Below are 26,286 nucleotides of genomic sequence, written 5' to 3' on the forward strand. Positions count from 1 at the left end.
AATTGCTGTATTTAACTAAAGTTCGCAAGTCAGTCAACCAGCATTTGCAGATTTGAGAAATTCAGGGGTGCGTTATAAGCGTGTTACTTGTAGGTTATATGTCAAGCTCCTGGCAACGTAAAATGAATGAGGTTTTTCAGCAACAAATTTATTGGACATACACAAACGTTACACGGTATAACAAATTGAATTGCTCTTTCACTCCTGTTGCCTCTTCCAGCGATTCATTTTGTGGCGTATACTATCGAAAGGGGTCTCCTTAGCAGCTACAGGATACCTAATAATAAGTAAATTGTAATCAAATGACTGTCAAAAATATTAATAATACCCACATTTCCGCTAAAGTTTGATAGACAGTTCGACTCGGGACAGACGGATTTTTCAGCATGACTTCCTTTAGTTCCCTCATGAAAATAATTTTTTCCTCTGCAGCAAAATCAGGCGGATGATTGTGAGGCTTATTGACCTTAATGTCCTCTATGGATCCGTCGTATGGTATAACAGCTCTAGCGTGACAACCTAGTCTTTTGTATTCAAGGCAACGTAAGTATCTAAAATATGTCCAAGTAGGCACATAGCGAGCTTTAGAATTTTTAAAAATAGGGTACAATGGAGTCTACATTGTAGTCTACGTTGTTTTTTAACACATTTTTTAAATTCAATACTACTTAGTATTAATGCGGGTCATTCAGCAACACCAAAATCAAAACACTTATTCTGTCATATCTAGATAGGTTCCTTTTGTGTGGCATCTTATTGGGATAATATAAAGCAACTGAGAAAAACGAAATCGAAGACAACAAGTAAACGACGAAAGAACACATAATGAAGCTTTACCGAAAACGTAAAGCTAAATGGTATCGAGTATCGGGACGAAAATTATAATTACCAGCTAGACGAGGCGGTCTGCCATACGATTAAAACTAAGTGGTTTGGGAACTGCACGACAGTAAATGTTGAATGTCGAATTTCATCGCGTCCAAAATAAGCAATTCCAAAATAGAGAAAATAATAAAATCCAAGCTCGAGGTTACTCTATTTAAGAAATAAAAGCTCCGCCATTTCATTACCGAACGAAACAAGCAATTTAAATGACAAATAGTTATCTGTTTTTGGTGATGTTGAGTGGTCACGAAACCGAATTAAGTTATCAAATTCCTTAATTATTTTAACCCTAAATATAGTGTTTAAGAATAAAATGCTGATCGTCAAAAGTGTGAATTCTTAGGTGATTTTAAGAGGAAAAGTTCAAATAAATATAAGATTTTCTAATTTAAAAAGACTTTTTCAACTTCGCCTAGAAATGTTGCCACTCCTCAAGGGCCATCAACTTTGCAACACTATAAAGTTGCTAAGAAAAAGTTTTCGAGGTTTGTTTTTTTTTAGGATCTAGAATTATTCCAAGATTCTCTTCTGTTTTTAACATTTTCAAGGTCGCAGTATTTTCACACGATATTCCATTTCTGGATTTTAGAAAAAAAATATCATTTTTAAATCTGCAAAACTTTGTTTTAAAAAATTAACGTTGTCTGTATAAACTAGAGATGAATTATTAAACTGCATTCGTAGAGTGTAAGGGTAAGGTTTGTATGCGAAGAGTACAAGCCATAATTGTTAAGGGTGGAATTCATAGTAGTATTGCATACTTGAGGCTTTCTTCGCCAAAGAAGACATTAGAATGTGTCCATATGGCCAGGAGTGTTGCTCATGTAAAACAATTAGCGTACTTTCAATTGGTATTCAATTTTACTTGCTTTTAAACTTTTTGTTCTATTTTTCAGTGGTTCTTCTTAATTTCATTTCGGGCTGTTTACATTTTATGTTCTAATTATACATATCACCCTAAAATTCAGGAAAAAGGTTCAGGTCCATTGGTTTAATTACAAGTGATGAAGCTTAATGATACTCTAACATCTAGATCATATAGGTAATATATTCATTTTAGTTACTTCCTCGTGTACCCATTAAAATGTATAGATAATAGTCAAATCTTATCTATAAAAATACGGTCAAACATTTACGAAAGAGTAACTTATTCTTAATTATGATTTTTTTTCTGCTTCCGGGAAGAGAATTTACGAAAAGTTAAGACATTGAGTTATATTATTCCTTACATACGATCACAACATACACACTACGCCAAACTTTGGTGTCACATCAAGAAATCCGTCCATCTTTTAACTTCCGGTTATCCTGAGGAAAATAAATGTGTATATTCATTTAATCTTTTTTTTAATTGTTTATTTATTCTATTTAAAATTTGTTTTATTTCTTGTATCCCTCATAGCTAAACCCTGCTGTTTTTGAGATATTTATTATTTAGTGCAGTGAAATTAAAAAAGCTTCCAAGATCATTTTTTTCTTTTTTCTCAAATAAAAACAACCTATTTAAAATTTAAATTGGAGAGAGTAAAAAGTTGCATGTATATTTCGAATATTGATTGTTTAAATTTTACAATTTACTTTAATTTTAAATATAAAAGATGCAGATTATGAAGATTACAGGAATAACCGGATAGTATCGATCGATTTCAAAATTTCTCAAAGTTTTTCATTTTTAAAAGTTACATTGTGTGCAAAAAGACAATTTTCTACTTTTATTATTCAGAAAATATAATTGAAACTTAGTTCCTTCCTTTGCCGATTTGGACTGAAGAAGGAAGTGTGCCACTTTAACAGTATTACACACAAATATACGGGGTGCTCCATTTACAATAGACAATTAACGCGTACAATAATGTCCCGAATATTAACATACGAACAACTATTTCCGATAGTGTGTGTAAAACATTGCCCTCCTTTCTTCTTCTTTTTCGCACTTTTAAAGAACACTTATTATCTCGACTGGACCGACTTGCTGTATCGTGATTTGACCACGTCTACCAACCATTTGCTTAGTCATGGTTAATTCATGACAATACATATACAAATACTTTGTACACAAAAAATGTGTTGGGGTACTCTACGACGATGTATATAAGATATACCTTGCATTTAATAGAACATCAAATTTTACAAAAGAATTCGAAGGTTTAAATGTATTTAAAGAGAATATTTTGTTGAAAATTAATTAAAACACCTAAAATCCAAATGGAAAAACCCTAATATATAGTTAAAGGCGCAACTTTTACCAATCCTTGCGAAAAAAAAAACATGTACATTTATATTGAACCTGATATATGATATTAAATCTCAAATAAAAAAACAAAAAAGAAAATTAAATATAAAATTAACCGGAAAAATATTAGTACTTTTGTTGTTGTTTCCGACTTAAAAAGACTGTACCTTCCAATCTTTAAAAATTAAGCCTTATCCTTGTTTCCCCTCTTGACCCCTCTCTTAACAATTTCTGCTTTATTTTTGTCTTTGTTATGCTACATTTGTGATTTAATTTCAAACTTCTCTCGAAGATGTTAATTTCAATGGAAACATTGAATTAACTAAAATTGACAACCAAAAATAACAAAAGCAACTATAACAAAAATATTTGACCTGACGCAAACTTTTCCTCAATTCTGAAAATACGGCAATCATAATGCTAAAACCATTTCAACTATACCTTCGCATGAGTACCATTAATGTATAATCGAAGGGATTTTATATATTTTAATTTAAAAAAATTATTCTTACATCATCGGTGGATTTCCTTTAGTAATATTAACATGGAAGACAAATCCGTCTACGATGTATCTTGGCATGTCCGGCTTCCTTCGTATTTTCTGAATCAAATCGGTAGTCTTTATTTCTAAAAAATGATCCAATAAATAGATGTTCACCGAAGTAGGATTATAATATCAAATTAATACACTCGCTTAAGTTTACAACACACTGAAAATCGGTACTAGTTACAACAATAATGTGGATGATTCGATATAATGTCAAGTCAACGTAAAAAGTAAAATCACATCAACAAAACAATTTACAAATGTTCTCTGCCTGATTTCGCATATTTGGTTCTCCATCGCGACATGGAGGTTCTTATAGTTTCGAATGACTTTTGTCGGGCTCCATCGGGATGTCTACAAGTAACAATTAAATGAAACTTGTAAAACTAATAAAGAGAACAACGTACTTCTCAGCAACGTGTTCGTAGATTTGCTTCAGACTTAGTCCCATGCCGATCGATTCTTTTAAATCCTTTAAAAAGGCAGATAGTTTATCCTCGTTACTATCGGCAGGATGATTATGTCCTCTGAGTAGAACAACTTTTTTACTTTCCATCTCCTGTATTGCCCTCGCTTTACAATGGAGTTTTGAAAAGTAACAACATCTAAGATATCTACGATAAAGCGTGAATAGATTTATATGTTATGGTGGATATATTTACCTTTTCGGAGGAACACCGTATATGTAGCTTGTTATATAAGCATATCCGTTCAAGCATAGCTTCCCTAAAATTACCTTTGTTTTCGTTGATTGTCCACCTAAAATGTAAAATTCACAACTAATTTGGCCAATCGAGGGGATAAGGCGTCAAAAAATTTTATAATATAGTTTATATAAAAATATAGACCCTATGAGAAAAATGTAAAATCCGAGAACTAAAATAAGTTTTTATGCAAATATAATATTTTTTACAATAAGATGAGAAATTTTCAACAATTGTAGTTTTCTAACAATGGAAGTACAATCAAGGCATTTTATTCTAGCTCGATATCTTCAAAAATAATGAACATTTGCAGGTGCGCAGTTTTTGACATATTACAGACGAAACGAAACGATAAATATTTCAAAAAGTAAACTAATTTTGATTCAGAAACCAGAATAACAGCAGAAGATTTAATTATTTAATTTCTTTAAATTCTTTTTAATTTTTGATAACTTAAGGGAACTACTGCAACGCACTAAACGGTGGAAGACACTCTAAGCGCCAACCCCCACGTATTTCACTCTTGGTTTCTGATATTTTTGCGTAGAAGGTGACAGAAATAGGTAAAAAAAACTTTTCAAAATAAATCCCAAAGTCAAGGTATCAAAAATAATCATTTATAAAATATTACACGTGTTTCGCCCACACGGGCATCATCAGAAAAACAAAAACATAAATCCAAACGCCTAATGTATGCGTTGAGTTTTTTCAGCTAAGCAGAAACTGAAAAACTTTCAGTCAGGCTCTGAAGAAGCCAACATGATTGGGAAAACGTTCGATTTATTAGCAATAGCATTCAGATACGGGGTTTCTGATAACGCATATTTTAATTATTATTTAATATTATCGACACTGTCTCGATTATTTATAAAGATGTAGATGCGATTTTCACAACAGCTTGCATCATATATGTCAAAAATTATAAATAGTGTCTTAACAGTGGGCGATAGAAATATTATAGTTGCACCGGCGCATGAGATGTATAACTAAATTTATTTTAAAATGGCTTTTCCTATGGAACTCCCTATATATTTCTTCATATTTGAAATCTACCGCAAATTCTAAACACATTTTGTATAACATTATGCTATGACTAAACTTCAGCTTTTTTTTTAAAGTGCTCCTGACATAAAATGCTTCCCGTCAATATAAATGAATCCCATACCCATCATATTTTCGTAGATACTTACATGGAGAACTCTTAAAATTAATAATTTGTTCTTTAAAAAAAAATTTTTTTTTTCAATCCTTTTTTCAATAATTGTTGCAAATTGAAGGAAAATACGAACTGTATAATGCAAAAAATATTTACGGAGGTCCCTGTCCGAATATCTTTTTTCGACTCCCCACTCTAAAATAAGTAAGTAATTATGCCCTGATCAAGCCCGAGGAATGTGATAACTTGGTTATCGACGGTCGCGAGCCACTTCCGATACTTTAATCACGGGTTTGGGAGTGATCGGATGTGTTCGGTAGATTTTAACAACGTTTGTCAATTCTGACGGCCACGTCACACATCACTCAGTATTGGTACTATTTTGCAAAAATGTCCCCAAAAGTAGTAGGCAACAAGTTAATAAACTTTTTCAGTCGCTCATTTATTAAGCACTGGCTCAGCTCCGATCCGCTCGTGCCAAATCAAACTCGTGACTAAAAAAGCGTTTATCAAACTTGGTGCATGATATACTATTTTAGTTTTAAAACAGTCTGCACTTTTTGTTTGCACGTATGCAGCTGCTTGAATAAACGACAAAAATAATAAACATACAGGGTGAAGAAGAAAATATTAAATTGTGTTAATACGATTGATGATAACCCATTTATACCTTCCAGAACATGCATTTCACAATAATCATGTAGATAGTGCAAATATAAAGGCCTTGCCTATGCTGATAATACAGGCACCTTTGAAGTCGGAATACTTGATTGACTATTAACTAAGTAACTGTTAGGGAGAAATCTATATTATCGCTATAGAGCGTTCTGTATTGACGGTAAATCGCAATTGCAAATATACACTTCCACACAAAAACACACAGTGGATGGGTCCAAGCAAAAACTGATTACCTTACCGCTTGTGCTAATGCCATTTCTACGCCCTGGATATAATAATTGAAATACTAAACAACTTCGCATTAAATGAGACGTCTATATTCTATAGTTGCTTGAAACAGCATCTACAAGATAAATCATAATTTGTGGGTAGTTTCAGAAATTATTGTTCTTAACGTTGAAAAAAAGTGGTCTTGTGACCATGCGATGACCCCTTTAACATCACAATGAACTAACTGTGGCCAAGATCTTCTCCGCAGATGCTCTTGCACTTTCAAAGCGGTGGTGAATCCGTGTGCTTTCGTTCCTTGTACTGCCTTTTTGACTCAAAAGTTGGCAGGATTTCAGTCAGTGACTCTCAAATTCGTCTCCGAAGTGACCGGTGACACTTTTCACGCTATCTATTTAAAAGCTCCATCAAAAAATTGATTTGAAAAAAAGAAACGCTATTTATAACCGACAATATGATCTGGCAGAGGAGGCAAGGTATTAAAATTTTACTGATAAATGTAAAATAGAAAAAGTTTGCTACGTCATTGCGACAACTTTTAAGAGAGTAAAAAAAGTCTAAAAATAAAGCGAAATCAATTTTAAATATCGCTCATTAATCTTGTCTTGAATCAAATTTTAAAACGCGGAAAGTTTCCACAGAAATCAAAAATACATATCCCCAAATTTTAAAGCAGGAAAACGAGATGGTCAACAGCTATAGGCCAATATCACTAATAAGTGTACCTTCAACAATAGTAGAAAAAATCATAACAATTTATTTACAAATAAGTAGCCACTGACCAATTTCAGTATGTGTTTGAAACACTAGCAAGACACTATGCAACTATTGCAGACTTTGTAGAAGTTTAGAATAGTCTCTTTTTTATATTTGAGAAAAGGATTTGATGTTAGTATTACTATACTTCTGGATAAATTAAAAAAAAAAGATTTTAGTCGAATACGTTTAGTACAAACTTCCGGTTGGAAGGCAAATTAATGTTTTAAAAAAATCTTGCAACGCCGAGAATGGAGTTATACTGGGAATCTGTTATACCCGCTTAAATTTTTTGCGTCCAATATACATTTGCGGATAAATCCGTGGTAGTGTATGCGGTCGCATATGAAAGAATCCTCTATCAAGGAGTTAATATTGATTTTACCACCTATCTCAATCAGCTGCACTATAACAAGTTAAAAATCAACATAGAAGAAAACAATTATATGGTTTCAAACCAAAAATAAAATTGTAGATCAAATTGACATTTTAAACAGCATTAATTTGCAAAAGGCGACTAAGAAGAAATATTTGCGTTTAGTAGAGGACGAGAACTTGAAATGGTATGTTATTTCAGCGAAAGCAAAAAATAATATATGATGCCTTTTATTTCGTGTTTATGCTGCCGGTTGCCAGTCAATTAGTAGTAGTTGTAAATTTGAATGTAATATTAGGGTCATTTGATGTATTCCCGAGACCACTGCTGCTGCAAGCACTACTTAATAATATAAATTAAATATAATTTTACCATAAAAATAAGACACTTTTCGATTTAAAACCATCGGCTTGACCATAGGATATAAAAAATAAAATGCAAACAGAAATACTTTTTCACGTCTCTTTATTTAGCCATATGATTTACAACTCGTCCCCATCAGTAATCAGATGTCTTTTGTCTCATTTTTGCTCTGATTTTATTTATACTCCGTACGGCTTTGGAAAATGGCCAATACATCTCGATTTCTGGATAACTACGAACAAAAATCCTACATCACAACTCAAAATATTACACTCAAAGGAACACCATTACATGGAAGCGACGCTATTGTATACATCAATGGGCTTTCCCGGTAAGGTTGCGGCAAAATCTTTCAACGTTTTTGTCATTTCCTTTTGTTTCTCCAGTAAAAAATTAGGTGGGTGATTATGAGAAGTCATCTGAGCCCGAGGAATGTGATAACTTGGTTATCGACGGTCGCGAGCCACTTCCGATACTTTAATCACGGGTTTGGGAGTGATCGGATGTGTTCGGTAGATTTTAACAACGTTTGTCAATTCTGACGGCCACGTCACACATCACTCAGTATTGGTACTATTTTGCAAAAATGTCCCCAAAAGTAGTAGGCAACAAGTTAATAAACTTTTTCAGTCGCTCATTTATTAAGCACTGGCTCAGCTCCGATCCGCTCGTGCCAAATCAAACTCGTGACTAAAAAAGCGTTTATCAAACTTGGTGCATGATATACTATTTTAGTTTTAAAACAGTCTGCACTTTTTGTTTGCACGTATGCAGCTGCTTGAATAAACGACAAAAATAATAAACATACAGGGTGAAGAAGAAAATATTAAATTGTGTTAATACGATTGATGATAACCCATTTATACCTTCCAGAACATGCATTTCACAATAATCATGTAGATAGTGCAAATATAAAGGCCTTGCCTATGCTGATAATACAGGCACCTTTGAAGTCGGAATACTTGATTGACTATTAACTAAGTAACTGTTAGGGAGAAATCTATATTATCGCTATAGAGCGTTCTGTATTGACGGTAAATCGCAATTGCAAATATACACTTCCACACAAAAACACACAGTGGATGGGTCCAAGCAAAAACTGATTACCTTACCGCTTGTGCTAATGCCATTTCTACGCCCTGGATATAATAATTGAAATACTAAACAACTTCGCATTAAATGAGACGTCTATATTCTATAGTTGCTTGAAACAGCATCTACAAGATAAATCATAATTTGTGGGTAGTTTCAGAAATTATTGTTCTTAACGTTGAAAAAAAGTGGTCTTGTGACCATGCGATGACCCCTTTAACATCACAATGAACTAACTGTGGCCAAGATCTTCTCCGCAGATGCTCTTGCACTTTCAAAGCGGTGGTGAATCCGTGTGCTTTCGTTCCTTGTACTGCCTTTTTGACTCAAAAGTTGGCAGGATTTCAGTCAGTGACTCTCAAATTCGTCTCCGAAGTGACCGGTGACACTTTTCACGCTATCTATTTAAAAGCTCCATCAAAAAATTGATTTGAAAAAAAGAAACGCTATTTATAACCGACAATATGATCTGGCAGAGGAGGCAAGGTATTAAAATTTTACTGATAAATGTAAAATAGAAAAAGTTTGCTACGTCATTGCGACAACTTTTAAGAGAGTAAAAAAAGTCTAAAAATAAAGCGAAATCAATTTTAAATATCGCTCATTAATCTTGTCTTGAATCAAATTTTAAAACGCGGAAAGTTTCCACAGAAATCAAAAATACATATCCCCAAATTTTAAAGCAGGAAAACGAGATGGTCAACAGCTATAGGCCAATATCACTAATAAGTGTACCTTCAACAATAGTAGAAAAAATCATAACAATTTATTTACAAATAAGTAGCCACTGACCAATTTCAGTATGTGTTTGAAACACTAGCAAGACACTATGCAACTATTGCAGACTTTGTAGAAGTTTAGAATAGTCTCTTTTTTATATTTGAGAAAAGGATTTGATGTTAGTATTACTATACTTCTGGATAAATTAAAAAAAAAAGATTTTAGTCGAATACGTTTAGTACAAACTTCCGGTTGGAAGGCAAATTAATGTTTTAAAAAAATCTTGCAACGCCGAGAATGGAGTTATACTGGGAATCTGTTATACCCGCTTAAATTTTTTGCGTCCAATATACATTTGCGGATAAATCCGTGGTAGTGTATGCGGTCGCATATGAAAGAATCCTCTATCAAGGAGTTAATATTGATTTTACCACCTATCTCAATCAGCTGCACTATAACAAGTTAAAAATCAACATAGAAGAAAACAATTATATGGTTTCAAACCAAAAATAAAATTGTAGATCAAATTGACATTTTAAACAGCATTAATTTGCAAAAGGCGACTAAGAAGAAATATTTGCGTTTAGTAGAGGACGAGAACTTGAAATGGTATGTTATTTCAGCGAAAGCAAAAAATAATATATGATGCCTTTTATTTCGTGTTTATGCTGCCGGTTGCCAGTCAATTAGTAGTAGTTGTAAATTTGAATGTAATATTAGGGTCATTTGATGTATTCCCGAGACCACTGCTGCTGCAAGCACTACTTAATAATATAAATTAAATATAATTTTACCATAAAAATAAGACACTTTTCGATTTAAAACCATCGGCTTGACCATAGGATATAAAAAATAAAATGCAAACAGAAATACTTTTTCACGTCTCTTTATTTAGCCATATGATTTACAACTCGTCCCCATCAGTAATCAGATGTCTTTTGTCTCATTTTTGCTCTGATTTTATTTATACTCCGTACGGCTTTGGAAAATGGCCAATACATCTCGATTTCTGGATAACTACGAACAAAAATCCTACATCACAACTCAAAATATTACACTCAAAGGAACACCATTACATGGAAGCGACGCTATTGTATACATCAATGGGCTTTCCCGGTAAGGTTGCGGCAAAATCTTTCAACGTTTTTGTCATTTCCTTTTGTTTCTCCAGTAAAAAATTAGGTGGGTGATTATGAGAAGTCATCTGTACAAAACTGTCTACTCCCTTGCCGTCTTCAATATAACCTTTTCCCAAGCAACCGTTACTCCGGTACGAAGAGCACCTGTAGAATCTAAAAACGATTATAAATCGCTTCAGACCTTTTGATTCTCAAGACATATTGGTCTTACGTTTTTTCAGCAGTTTTATAAATTGAGCCGTACGAGTACCCGTCATGAACCGTGGTTTTTCGTTTTCCTAAAAATTACTTTTATTTAGCATAGTTTTCACTTTCGGAAAAACTAACTGATCTGAGCCGATTAGAAAGGTGTAGGTGCGATGTGTTCTAATGTCTCATACCGACGCTTTGTCTATATCTAAATATATGAGTATGAGTACGTTTTTTATCCTTTCACTAGACTAAAAAATAAAACCATCTGATGGACGAAGAACATGTTATATTTCGACAACTTAATAATCCAAACAACACTTTTATTATAGTAAAAACAGAAAACCAATGTTAATATTAATTGATTATCACTTGCTTCTTCTGTACACGGACATTCGTCGCATATTGTTGATTCATTTAATTTTAATGGTAAATATTTGTTACATTGTCGACATATGAAGAAAAAGAATTTATTTATGAGTGTAGTAGCATGGTTGGTCATCTGTTACTTTTCTACATTATTATAATTTCAAAAATCAACCAAGAACAGACACCTCCTACATTTAGCAAGTGCAAAAATTCATTATAGACCATTTTGTGGTAGAACCACTATTATTATAGCACACAATTTGACAAGAACGCCTGAGTTTGTGGCATTATAAGATTGAATCATTTTGGACTTTTTCTTCGAATAATCTGCAACTTGAATTGAGCTAACATGCAGGCTGGAGAAAAGCATCATCCTTTTTCCTTTTTTGGAACGTACGACAACAAATACCATATCAACAGATAAACAATAAACATAAACTAGTTTAAAAGTAAAAAGTAGCTTAGCCACACGTTTATGACGTGGACAAAGATTATGACTGAGGATCACTAGCAATGGTATTAGTCAGGATAAAGAAGAGCGAACCCGACGTTTTTTGGAAATTCCAAATTTCCAAGTGGAGGTACGAGCATGTAATTTATGGAAAGTAATTGCTATAAGATACCTTAAGATTACGTCAAGTCATAAAATTATACGGATCTTCCATTTTGATATATTTCCAAAAGTAATAGGCGTACATCCCTGAGCATGACTAACGTAAGATTAAGCAATTGTTTGCTTTAGGTAAAAAGAACAGAACCGAATGAAAACAATTTCATACCAAATGGATCCATTTAATTTCGTTTAAGATTACAGAAACAATGAATATGTGCCAGCAACTAAACAACATATTAATGAGACACATTTTATATTGGGATACCCAGTTCACGTTTAACCTTCTGCCTGACTTTGTTGATGGTGCGGACGGCTATGTTAAAGGGCCAGAGCTCTTCCATGTCCGGATGACTGAAAAACAAAGGTATATTCCATCAACCGGTAAAACAATTTCGACGAAACGCTTACATTGATACGACGCTGTTGTAAATATCGATAGGTCGTCCGGGTAAAGTTGCCGCGTAGTGTTTCAAAGTTTTGGTCATCTCGTGGCGTTTGGCCAGATAATGATTGGGTGGATGAATATGGTCCGTCACCAAAACAAAACTTTCGGTTCCTTTGCCGTCTGGTATAAAACCTCTCCCCCTGCAGCCCTTCTTTCTGCTCGAGCATCTCAGCATTCTAAAATGGCATGATAATGTGCGGATTCCGCAAAAAAAAAAACACCCCTCAGTAATCGAACCGAAAACACTTTTACTTTCCCTCACTTATTATGTTGATTTTTAAAATGGACAAAATAATATATTTAGTGTTAAGAAAACTTGTTGGCAAGTCTTATCATGGCAAGCCAGGCAGAATCTTATCAAATTCACCCCCCCCCCCCCAAATTGACCATAACCACCTTACAAACAACCAATGCAAACACAATTATTTTATAGACTGCCAAGTGTAAACTGCATAGGTTTAGGCAAGCTGTTTTTTTGAAAGTTTACTAAACTAAAATAAAAAAAAAAGATAGGTATACTAAAATTCCGCGCTATTTATCGAGATCCATATCATGCAAAATGAGTGTCGGTTGTACTTGTACTTCTAGTACTGTAAATTACAACCCTTAAACACAATTTGGGACAAATGGGAACTAGTGGAGTTGACAAGAATTTGGCAGTGCAATGAGTTACTATGAGTTATCATGAGTTATCTAAAAAATATATGTACCTTAAAAAAGGTTCCCAACTTTTCACAATTGGCATTGTTAAAAATAAAAGCACCGAAGATTTATGAAAGTTCTTTTGTTATTTTCTCTGATACTACTTAAAAGTTCCAGAAGTAAAACAATGCAATTTATCATTATAAAATTTGTGAATTTTGAACACTTTCTGGGAGGTTCGGTAGCCCAACTACCAAATAATCCTAAACACGTTCCGAATAAGGGAACGACTTAAATTGCTCATACTATTGGTTAAACCTTTTTATTTCAAATAATTCAAAACCGAAAGAGAAGACTTGAAACAGAAATAAGAAGTGACAAACCGGCAGAACCAAGAGCTTTCAAAGCGGCATGAACAACTAAATGAAAATATTTTAAGACCAGTTAAACTACAAATTTATGACTAAAACCCAAGTTAAAGCTGAACTTTGGTTTCACAAAAGCAAGTTCATATTCTTCAAATTAATTTGAACTGCCCATTTAATACAAAGATAATGTTTCTTAACTCATATATTGTTACTCCGTGGGACATGGGCTTCATTGCAACATCAACAATGCTATTTTTTCTGTGTTGTATTACCTTTTTTTATGGTCTATCGTAATAGGAACGAAATATTTTGAATTTTGTAATTTTGCCAACCACAAAGGTGCTCCATCTCACATCAAAACACATGAGTATCAGAAGATAATGTAGGATCTGAAGATTGAAAGTAAATATATCGCATAGTGCACATATTTAAGGTGGTCCTGGGGAGTGGACACAAAAACTCGTCCAAAAAATTATTTTTTTACATTTTCGAAGGTGACATTTTAAAAAATTGCAGAAAAATTTAAAATAATACTCCAAAATTAAATTAGGCTGAATATGCATCGGTTTACGCTATGACTGAATCACCATAAGGCTAAAAGAGTATGATAAAAAGGCACGAACCTATGCCGCAGCCCCAAGATTTTTAGAATTTCAATAACCTGTTTGGTCATTTTTTGCACTTTTTTCTTTTGTAAATAAATGCAAAATAAGTGCCAAAGTAGTAGATGCGTTACAGAATCAAACGATACTTGTGAACATCACAGGCCAATGTGCACCGTTTAAAATTTATTGACGATTTTTATCGATTTCCAGGGAATACTAACGCAATTAGTTAAATTTTTTAGCTTTCTGGCTTAATTCTGAAATCGTTTCTAATATTTTCTTATGAAATTACTGGTTATTGCAAATACCGTTAAATATTATAAAGATTCGTTATTAGAAAATAAATAAATGAATAAATATCATTTCATTCAATCATTTTAATTTAATTTAATAATTAATTAATTAATTAAATTAATAATTAATCATGGATCGATATTTACATCAACAGCATTACATAATCACAAACATATGCACCACTATACCTATGGAAATAAACTTTGTGATCGGTTATAGAGTGTGCTATTGGAGAGATAACATTTTCCGGCCAATATTTCGTGAAGAAAGTTTGTCAGCATTGCGCTTTTTAGATTTATTAAGAAATAATATTGAGCCTCTTATTCGGAATACTTTTTCAAATCCAAATTTAATTTGGCAACAAAATGACGCTCCTTTTCATCGAATTGCTGAGATCAGTGAATGGAAATTAGAGACCGGTATTGGTATTAAAGGGGGGCGTCCTCGCGGGCGTCCAAGCACTTAGGCCACCAGATGGACCCGTTGTGCCCTATTAGAGACCGGTATATAGGGTGTTTTCTGATCGAATGCCAATAATTGGGAGGTGAGGGATTTTTGGCTCTATTTTACAAAGAAAACTTCATATGAACATTTGTCCTAAACGTCTAAGTTTGAGATACAGGGTGGTAAAGTTTTCAAAACTAAAATATCTGTAATACAGCTTCAGATATTTTAATGAAATTTGGGACACATGCACTATGTATCAAGAGGTATTTTCTAGTGTACCAATTTTTTCTGAAAATACACCAGTGGCGGGCGTACGAAATTTCACCTGTCCTTTTTGGCAGACATTGATGGTACGCCAGTGATTCTTCTTAAAATAAAAATTATTACATCTCCAATCATTTTTAAAGAAATGTAATTGCTTGATTTTTTCAATTTGATGTACGATTTTCGCTTTAAAAAAAATAAAAACCTCTTCCCTGCAATATCTGTTTTGTTTGTTAATTGGTCCACTTAGTTCACTAGTCTACAGCAATGTTGAAAACCAAAATTTTCCATTTTTTTGTAGACATTTACAGAGATCAAGACAACCTGATATCACTTAAGATTTTCTAATGGCGGCGAGACTATCATTCGAAGCAAAACACTTGCTTAAGCGTGTAACCTCAAATATACAATGTAGGTACCGCAACTTTTGTTTTAATAAAGTAAAGAAAAATAGAGACAACAATCTTATAGATAAATTTTAACGACTCTTGGATGGTTTGCCATGTACCCACCTGCCTCGTTATATATATTTTTTAGAAATTGGTACCAATTAATATCCGTAAGCTCATATAGTAAGCAAAAGAACTAACGTTATCGACAGCAACAGACTAAATCCCTAAATCGCCCCCACATCTGGCATTCGGTGATAGTTTACCAAACTTCGATCACTGTCGATGGGAAATTCGTAGTTTGACCAAATCGCCCAGCAACAGAGCCGCTCTTTCCCGCTCGAATGATGTAGAGGAGCCTGGTGCTGACAACTAACTCGTTTATTGTTTCATCTCGCAAGTAAATTATTGTCATCGGCACATATGGTTTAGTTAAGTTTTTGTTTTTTATGCAGCACAACTTTCACTAAACATGGTGTTTTTAACGATGAAATTTATATGTAGTTTAATAGATTAATATTAAGTGGCTAACAACTTTGGAAATCTTTTTGAATCTCTTCCTTCGACATTGAAATAAAATTTTAATTAAACTGTTTGACAAATAAAAAATTACAAACAAAATCAAATGTCAAATTTATTTCTTTTTTTTTAATTCTCACAAAAAAACAAAATTTTTGCAAACTGATAGAATCCATTGCCATGATACCTTTTTTTTATAATCCATAAAAACAAGTATCTTCCATAAAAGCTTAAAACAGCCGCAGTTGTCAGCCAGTCATCGCCATCGTATTCCTTTTTGGTTTACTACTGCCGAAAATTGGATGTTTACCAACTATTGCGACCGAAGTCCGACAATTCTCGAATGTCTGGATGAAAAGACGACTTGCGTTTGGCTAGAGTTAATAGTTATGTATGTATAGTATGTTAATAGTATGTAGAAGTCGGCTGAAGTTTACTTAAGGACTCTATACCACTAAGCGGGAGAACAGTGAGAACGGTCACCAGAGAAATTGGTAGTTTTACTGTTATGGAAGATGTCCTGCGGTCTTAAGCACATTTGCTTTTTTATGTTCTTTTTAAGACTACATAGGGATAAATTACCTTTGGAAACTTACAAATGAAAAGCAAAATATAGATCATATCTTAAAAAAAAAAAACACACTGTTTTGACAATTGAATAGATTATGATTTTCAAACTCCAAGTTCGTTTTGGCCTCTAACCCTATATACCTACCTTTCTCATTTTTTACAAATAGCACATCAACAGGCGAAACCCAAATTCACACTAGTATTTTAGAATTTAGTGTATAGAGTGTACAGGTACAAATGTTTTTTAGCTTCATTATGTGTGTGGAGTACATATTATAAAAGATATTTCAAAACAAATAAGAAAAACTTAAAGGGGATTGAATTAGACTCCTCGTATCATTCTTATAAACAAAACTGATGCAATGAAAAAAATATACCCCTTTTTTATTTATTATGTGTTATTACTTAAAACGTTTTTTATTGCGACTGCAATAATGGTGAATTACACTAATGCAGAAATTGCAGATACGCATTTTATGTACGGGCGTGCAATGTTTATTAAAAATAATAATAAATAAGGATAATTTATAAATTATTTGTGTGAAAACATTTAACTCAATTAGTTTTAAAAAAAATCCATGTCACCGAGTAAGTTTTTCCTTAAATTTAGTAAAGAAAGTAAAGACAAGGTAATACTTTTTTGTTCTGTCTATTTTCGTTTTTAAGATAAAAAATATTAACCATTTTTTTGCCACCATATTTGAAGCGCCTTTTGATCCAACGTTTATATGACAAACTGCTCTTCCCCATAAATTTTTCGTATGTTTTGAAACACCACGCATATGTACATGCATATTTAATATTTGCTTAGTTAGAAAAGGAAAATTTTGTGCTTATCTTCCAGCGTAACTGCACCTTTTGACTACGGTACAGTGACTACTTATAAACTTAGTTGTAAACAACAAGGGGAACCACCATCTAATAGAAGTTTGATTAATGATATAATTTTGTATGCATTTTTATTTTGGTGTTGACTTTTTTTTTAATTTTATTACTTCTCTCTAAAATTCTAAGTGGTTCGTTTAAATTTCCCTCCACCTAACACCGGAAAATGAGTCCCAGTGGCGCTGGGCTATTCCGATATTTACTAGGGAATCTACAACTCCCTTTTTTATTAGTTTTCTTTATGGTAGCAGCACTTCATTAATCTGACTTCCGAAGCATTGGAAATGAACTTTGAGTCCGAAAATTAAATCAAATTCACAAAGACTTATGTAAAAAATCCTTGTCCAATGTGATTTTTTTTTACAGGTCACAAAGACAGAACTTAAAATGTACTAATAAAATTGTCCAAACTAAAGGTATATATTGCCTCCTAGGTAACAACAGAACTGTGCTGCACCAACAGGTTAGTGCCACAAATTTCCAGGCTTGTGTACTTTGCGCTGCCCTGCGTGGGTTACGACGCCAGTGCTTCGATGTGCGCCTTACGATCTAATAAGGCTTGCATTTTTTTTTGCATCGCAGAAGTATTGGATTTGGGGTAAGGATAAAATTACCAGTAACCGGCAGCCTGTATTTTTTTACGGACGGAAGCAATAATGTGCCTCATAAACTTTCTAGACAATAAATTATGTTTTGCACAACACTATGTATTAGCATTGGCACAAGTTTGCAATAACAATTATGTCAAACTATGTAAAAAATGTTTTCTTTTCGTTACTGAGTTATAATTTTGCACCCCAAAAAACTTACGTCTTTCCCAAAGCCTTATAAAGTGTACCGTAAGCATAACCGTCAATGACAATTTTCCTTCTGCACCTGCCTATGCCTGCAAACAAAAATTTATTCAGGACTATAACAAAAGACCAAACAAAAATAAAATATAAAAAACTGAACGCGAGAAATTTTGCTTGGAAAAATTCGGCTACTCAAACTTTTCGAAATAATTCGAACAACTAAACTACAATCCGTCTTCTCAAGGTTTTAATATCGAAGAAAATCAAAGAACATGAAATGAATTCTGACACCATATATACTACATTAAATGTACTTTTTGACAGATTAACAGGGTATGAAACTTTCAAGTCAAATTGAATTCAATGGGTGCAAATGTCAATCTCTTGAAATTCAATTCGTCTGATCAATGAAAAAAAGGGTACTCAGCGGTTTTAAACCAACCAAGTAATTGTCCAATTGCGTACGTTGACAAAAGTTCCCACACGGCGACCGCCAAACACCATCAAAGATCTAAACTCCGGTTGCTGCCGTTAAAGACTTTTTACAAATATTTTCTGCAATGCGTCTCTTGCTTGCAGCAACCTGCTCTGACGAAACCGCTTCTTGAGGATGGAGCTCCGCCCAAAACACTCCTGCGTAACTGCTTGATTATCATTTTATTTTGTTGCTTCGCGTTGTATTATGAAGTCAAGTAGTTATTTCGGAAATCTCAATATCAAACCATGCACTTACATAGAGATTTAATATCGAAGGTTTGCTGTATAGATGGACCGTTTATTATATAAGAACCTGTAAAAAATATTAAAAAAAAACTAGAGGCAAAAGTTGTTTTGATTCACTTATACTTTTAAAATATATGACAGTACGTTTGTATTTTATATACCTATACATGTTATCGCAATTTTACAATTAAAAAAACTTTTTGAAATCAACAATTTTTCCCAAACCGATCTTATACAGATTAAAATATAAAAATGGGATGTTTCCATTTAAAAAAAAAAAAACGATTTTAGGCATGTTATTGCCATGGTGCTATGAAAAAAAACACGTTTTCGATTGGTTAAAAATTAAAGGATTATAATTTACTATGAAACAGACCTTAACAAGATTGATTTCGAAAAATCGTCACTGGGCGGGGCAAGTTCGTAGCACGTAGCGCGAAGCAGCTTTTTATTATAAAAGGAAAGAACTTGGTTTTGTGTGGTAAACGGAAGCATTGTTTTTTCTATCGTACTCCTGCGAACCACTATGGAACTTTCTCAAAATCGACAAAATTTAATTGTGCATGCACCATGTATAAATTGTTCTTCACATCTCGTCGAACTTCAAAGTTACAGCAAACATCGGTAAATATTAAAATTTGCACAAATAATAGCGTTGTCGAATATTTTTTCAAATATCTCGCGCCCTGTATGATTGACGAAACCTGAAACTCTCTCATGACACGGTTTACGATACTGTTCAAATAAAATTATCCCATCTTTAACGGTTTTTCATTTATCGCCAATAATTTAATCACAAAAACGGAAATGTTTAGGATATTTTAGATTTTTTGCCCACAAACAACACACACTGTATATGATACAATCATTGTTCGAAGTAGAGGATTTTTGGATTTGTATTTTCCACGCGTCCTGGTTCAAGAATTTTTTCAAAATAGTAAATGTTTTTCGAGAAAATAAGTTTTTTCATAAACCATAAAGTGCGACGTAATAATCAATGACGTCATCGGGTCTTGACAGCCCCCGAAATAACGATTTCAATATGGATTTTTTCAAATATCCGGAGTGGCGTATGTGATAGACGAAAACCGCAAATACAAAAATTGTAGCTCTTGATGCGGCATATGACACCGTTTGAACCAATTAGCCATATTTTGTACGATTTTTGATTTGCGGCTAATAATTTACTCTGTAAAAGAACAATTTTCTAGGACTTTTAGATTTTTGGCTATAACTTGAAAACCCTGTATATAACCGAAAAAATGCCCGAAATAAATGTTATTGCACTGGATATCCTGCGTCTGCCGGTCGGGTGAACGGTTATGGAGGAAAACATATTTTTCTGAAGCCAAAATTACCAAAAAATTTCAAAAAATTTAAAAAAATACTTGGTAAAATTTTATTGCGTTTAAATGTGGACACGGACTTTTACTTCTCTGCTAAAATTGAAGTTGATATCTGCAAATTTAGGACACTTAACACATTTCTCATTAAGCACAGAATATCAGAAACATCCTGTACAATAAGTGAAAACCTAAAATACTAAAGTTTTTGCTGTCTATGCGGTCTATATCGCAATATAAAAGAAAGTGAGATCTGAATCATAGTCTTTCAGTTATAACCAATTTTCAATACTAGTGGGACCCATTTTTCAGTTTTTTTGAATTTGCTACGCAACAGTTTTGGAAAAATGATGTTTTTTGTAGACCGTAATACGCGCGATTTTTTATTTTTTTAGAATACTTCCCGACCCACCAGCCCCCCCCCCCCCAATTTTCAATAGGTTCTGTCACTGCTTCAAATTTCGAACACTTATCGTGTTTCATAGCAAGGTCTAAAAAACAGTCGAAAATCGCGAAAAAAAGTCGGACACCGGCGTCGGATCAGTGCCATTTCTTACAAGCTTATGTGCCTCGTAGAGGGTTAAAAAGGAGGCAAATTTCAATTTTGTACTTCCAACGGTTCGAAAGTTATTCAGGAAAAACCAAATGACGATAACGGAGAGACAAAAAAAATTTCTTTTTTCGACGGTGATCATTTCTGTACCAACGGCGATCCCGTAGGACTTACCGGTCCGAGATATAAAAATTTTATACGAGCGCAGATACTTTCGAAAATTTGATTTCATCGATTTTCGAAAGTAACAAGGTGGTGTCCATTTAAAATTAAAAAGTTGTTGTACACGAACATACCAACATCCTGTATATATCACAACATATTTTAAAAGTATAAGTAAATCCAAACTGTTGTCTTACATTTTTTAGGTTTTTTTACAGGTAATAATAAACGGGCTACTGGGCACATGGTAAAATTTAAATTTGCGGATAGCAAGTTAGACTGAACGTTTAAACCGTTTTGAAAATTTGAAATTTGCATAAGCGATGTTTTGGATGATGCGACGTTGTCGCTTCTTTGAACTAGCATCTTGACACGAACCGACCATTCAAAAACTGCTATATCGTTGAAATGAACCCAAGGGATGTAATTTAGGAATGTAATTAGGAATATAACAAAAAATTGTTTCGATCTTTATTGTTTTTACTTTAAGAAGATATAAATTAACCAATTAAGTGTATTAGTTAGGTTATTGAAATTTCTTTTCCGTTTGCAGATTTTGGTTATATATTAGAAAGGTTTCAGAAAGAGAATACAATGAGTAAAATGTAATGCATTAGAATCATCAAGTTTTTATTCCTCAATTTCAACAAGAATTTCGAGTGTTAGGCCTCATTTCTAAGTGCCTGCGAAGTAACAAAACTTGCACAAAATTGAATGTACCAGACACACGTAAAAATCTACCGACCTTCTACCGAGGTCATTGAATCTGACATCAAAAACAGTTTTTAACCGTTTCATTAATGAGATACGAAGAACATAAAAAAAAACGAAAAACAAAATTGCTTTATACAGCGGTGCGCCAAAAACACCCGCCGCTTCACTATTCCTTGTATTCTTTTTCCGTTTTATTAAGAAAGCGCAAATTTTTCACAGGAATATCGTAAGACGTAATAGGCAGCGGCTTTTCGAAATAGGTTTGAAATATCGTGGGTTTCATGGATATACCTAATAAAAATTAACAGAGGTAATCACGGGAGTGCGTTATTCCCAAATTCGGTAGAGCACTGTAGAAATAAAGTTTCTGACGCTGCTATTGAAAACAAAATTGGCCAATAGAACATATGAGAAAATAATAAATGCATTGCTTGCGTGTGTTAGCTCATCGAATGTAATTCAACAAGCATTTAATCGAGCATTTTTGAACCTTCCGAGTACAAAAAATCATTGAATCTTGTGAGGAAGTGCTTGTGAGAATGGAACCGCATATGAAAATCTCAAGCCAAAATAAAAGGACTGACAAAGAAGTAAATGACGTGATATTTTTTTTTGATAGAATATTTTTAAAACTAGTTAAATAACCTGCAGTTATTTAAAATATATTTTGAAATAACCTTTTGGATACACGACGTAAGATATTATGAGAGTATCCGATAAAACTGAAGCTTTTATGGGAAGAAACTATAAAGTAGCAATACAACACGTTCCATAATATATAAATATAAAAATAAAAGAACACTATCCTAAAGTTTAATAGATTTCCCAAACGCAATCGCATTGCGAAGACTTTTTTCTGAAAGCGATGATAATTATTTCAATAGTGGAAAAAAATTAAACGAATTCTTTTCCTAGTTTACCAAAAAATTGTTTTTCGGCATCCATTATAATTTGAAAAGCTAGCAAACTTGACTTCAAACACAAAAAATAACATACAAGTTTTTTTTGGAGAAAATTTCCACAGGCTACTGTAATACCTTTTTACAAAACTTCTGGTTTCCTCCTGCGTCGGTTTTTGCTGAGTCTAACTTGCTAACGTTTCGCCAATCATCCTTTCGGCTTCATCCGAGGTCGACTGAAACGTTTAACTCAACAAAAACCGACGCCGGAGGAGTCCAGAAGTTTATATACGCCACTGACTTCTACGTAAAACGTTCGAAAAGAATTCGTCTTTATCTATTTGAAAAGTTGTCAGAGCTGAAATAGAAGGAGTGCCAACTACGAACAACCGAGACACCCTGCATTTGCTACCAAAATGATACAGCATTTTACATATTATAGCTTTGTTCCAACCGCAGTCAGAAACCAATTTGGAACTGTAAATTTCTGTCACTCAACTGATTTTTTGATATGGTCAATGTTTTTTGCCCAACAAAAATCATTTAAGTGACAGAAATTTACAGTTCCAACAGTTTCCGACTGTGGTTGGAACAAAGCCTACATATTTACATATTGTACGCTAGACTGAGCACCTGTTACTTAAAACAGGCAATTATTACCATTTCGATTTCTATAAGATCAAGAATCAATAAAAAAAAAAATAAATATATTATAACACTACTAAATCTTTAAGCCTATGCTGAACTTGGTGAAAAAATAATTTTAATTTTAAAATTATTTGAAATCTCCGACTTAACGAAAACTGAAAAATAATCGAATTCTAACATGTAGGGATAAACTCAATTACTTGATCTAGGGATACCAGGTTGAAAGAAATCGTTCTAAAATTCTACTGGACAATTCAACCTCAACTCTGATTGATCTTGTTTTCAAATTGAAACTTAAAAAACAAAATAATTTTTAATTTTCAGGTATCAAGGTTTTTGAAGTTAGGCATAAACTTATTAAATTTATTTGCAGTTGATTTTGGCAAAGGAATTCGTTTTTGTTCAAAAGACAAAAAAATTCGTCTCCAAATGATGACAGAAAAGATGCGAAGCAAGTTTTACTCCTAAAATAATGACCACCGAAAGATTTGAATACAGTGTGTTCATTAAAGTTTGCACTTGAAAATAAACTTATTAAATTTATTTATATTTAATATAGGCGGAGGAGGAATTCGTTTTTATTCAAAAAACAAAAAATTTCGTTTCCAAACGTTGAGAGAAAATATCCGAAGCAAGTTTTCCTCCTAAAATAATGACCACCAAAATATGATACACAATTTGAATACAGTGTGTTCAATAAAGTTCGCACTTGAAATACAACTATCTGATATGAAATTTGCTGAGCCATATAAAAGGTTTATCGAAGCATTTGTTGAAAAAAATCCACAATTTCAACTGAAAACTTGTGTTTTAGCATTTGAAATTTGAAAATTATATTTACAAAACCATGTCAGAAAATCGATGCAAATATAATCCAGGATCAAAGATGGTGGTTTGATTGGGACTTTAGCCAATTAGAGCCAGATCATTTTATTCACAATATTGTAGTGAATGTTGAGTTAGTATGTATTGTATAATAAAATATAATATTTATGACATTGGTTACAGAACCTAGAAATGAACCAAGCTAACGTATAATTTACAAAATTTCGATAATTAATTTATAACAGAAATTCGTAAACTGCTCAACGAATTTCTTATAGGATGGTTGTACTTAAAAATGCAAGACTTTTGATTAAGAACAACTCCTTTTTTCATAAAACCAAAAACAAATGTTTGCGCTATTGCGCACACTAAATGCCGCTCACCCGTTCTTGGCATTAAACTTGTATAAATGATTTATGCTCTAAAGGCCCATCCGATTTAATTTAATTACCACACCCTGTACTTGGAAACTGGTTTAATATAATTTTGACAAAACAACCATTTTTACTTTTACGCATTTGCAAAAACTGGTAAAAATGAAATCAATTTTAACTAGAAATAAACCCTTTGAAAATATTGATTTTAATAATGATTGTATCACACTGGAATACACTGCATATTGCAGACCCTAAAACAATATCTATTTGATGTTTTTGAAAAATTTTGCTTCAACACTTTAACTAACAGACAACTGCAGATAAATTAACATTTAGCCATTAATGGAATCAATGAAATGCGAATATTTTATTGTTTATTAATTCTAAAATAAAGATACAAGAAACCTTGTTGCACTCGACTCCCGTGGTCAATCAGCAAGCAGTTACCAAGGCGCAATTCTGGTCGGTGACTAAAAGTGGCATTCAGTAGAAAACAACACCAAGCAGTTGTTCAACGACGCAATGGCCCTGAAGTTCTCCAAGCATGGTTCATCAGCGCGAAGTATATATTTCAAATACCTTGTTTGAATCTTACGTCTGTGTTAAATTGACCAATTCATATCGCAATTCATAAAGCGTGGATTATTAAGCAACTATAAAAAACTAAATGTAATAGAGAAATTAAGAATTTAAAAAATTTCGTTTCATCAAATCTTAAGTTAATTTATGTTTAACTTTTAATTTGTTTAACTTTGTACTAACAACTGACTACGAATAAGTTTTGAAAGATCGACGGCGACGCTTCCTAATAACGGCCAAATTAAAATCATCTGGAAGGGACTAGAAAAACAAAAAATTTGGCCATTTTGAATTAACATTTAACACAATAGACTATAATAGCAGATTGGAAATATCAAAGCAAGGAGCACCAAGTAAGTAAACTATCTTGAAAAGTAAATAAACCCAATCAATATATAGAAAATTAAAAGCAATCTGATAATCCCAAAACGAAATCTGCTATTTTAGGCAACACTTTAACCACTAATTTGTAAGTCTCATTTTTAAGGACAAACTAAATACATAAATACTCTAAGATAAAAATTCCTCAAAAAATAAGAACACCATTTCAATAACATTAATATTTATTTTCTCAAAAATTAATTGGCGAATCGATGCTGGTGTTTCGGCGAATTGATGAATCCATTGTCCAGTTTGGAGAACAGCCATGTTCTAGATAATGTTGAGTCAACTTTCTTTACAAAAATATAACCAAAACAATTTATTTAAAGAATTTAAAAAAATTCTCAAAGGCATTTGTGTCACATAAGAACAGGAAACCAATGACACAAGGAAACATACATACATGCATGCATACATACATAAAAAAAACACTTCCAAAAATATAAACATAAAACTAAAGAATCAAATAGTAGATTAATGACTGCCGGCAATTGACTCTCCAAGCAATCACAAATGTTAGGTCCTTGAAATTTAAAGTGTACATTTTTAGAAGTGCTTTGAACTCATAAATATATACAATATACACTTTAAATGAAATACACCTTTTTGTGGCGCCACAACGAACGTTTAGTCACTTTAATTTATAAAAGTGAATGTTTAAAAATTCACATTAAATATCCAATGCTCAGACTTGTACACCCTATTTTATATAAACCCCCATAAAATTAATTTTCATATACCCACACACATATTTCACTGTACCAATGTAATACAGAGCAAATCCCAATTTTTAGGAACTGTTAAAACTTTTT

The 26,286-nt window shown here is 33.0% G+C and overlaps 1 protein-coding gene across 50 annotated transcripts in view; it reads right to left on the bottom strand.

Moving 5' to 3' along the window:
* Positions 1–26,286, bottom strand: part of LOC132701449 (modifier of mdg4-like) — a 131,526-nt gene that overhangs the window by 101,990 nt on the left and 3,250 nt on the right. The window contains exons 4-6 of one of the 50 annotated variants that reach the window (XM_060669341.1): positions 3,631–3,745; positions 333–551; positions 121–277 (exon numbers count right to left, since the gene is read on the bottom strand). The exons of 46 other annotated variants lie outside the window; for them this stretch is intronic. In XM_060669341.1, the coding sequence (XP_060525324.1) occupies positions 199–277; positions 333–551; positions 3,631–3,745 (413 nt within the window). In that variant the 3' untranslated portion in view covers positions 121–198. Of the gene's footprint in view, positions 1–120; positions 278–332; positions 552–3,630; positions 3,746–3,824; positions 4,020–4,072; positions 4,280–4,327; positions 4,425–10,596; positions 10,756–10,814; positions 11,031–11,088; positions 11,156–12,206; positions 12,400–12,456; positions 12,670–18,286; positions 18,363–26,286 lie in introns of those variants that run through there. 3 more of the 50 variants (XM_060669342.1, XM_060669345.1, XM_060669343.1) reach the window with 3 other exon arrangements.

This window comes from Cylas formicarius, unplaced genomic scaffold, assembly GCF_029955315.1.
Source record: "Cylas formicarius isolate icCylForm1 unplaced genomic scaffold, icCylForm1.1 PGA_scaffold_4__25_contigs__length_36172078, whole genome shotgun sequence".
In the NCBI taxonomy this organism is placed as follows: domain Eukaryota; kingdom Metazoa; phylum Arthropoda; class Insecta; order Coleoptera; family Brentidae; genus Cylas; species Cylas formicarius.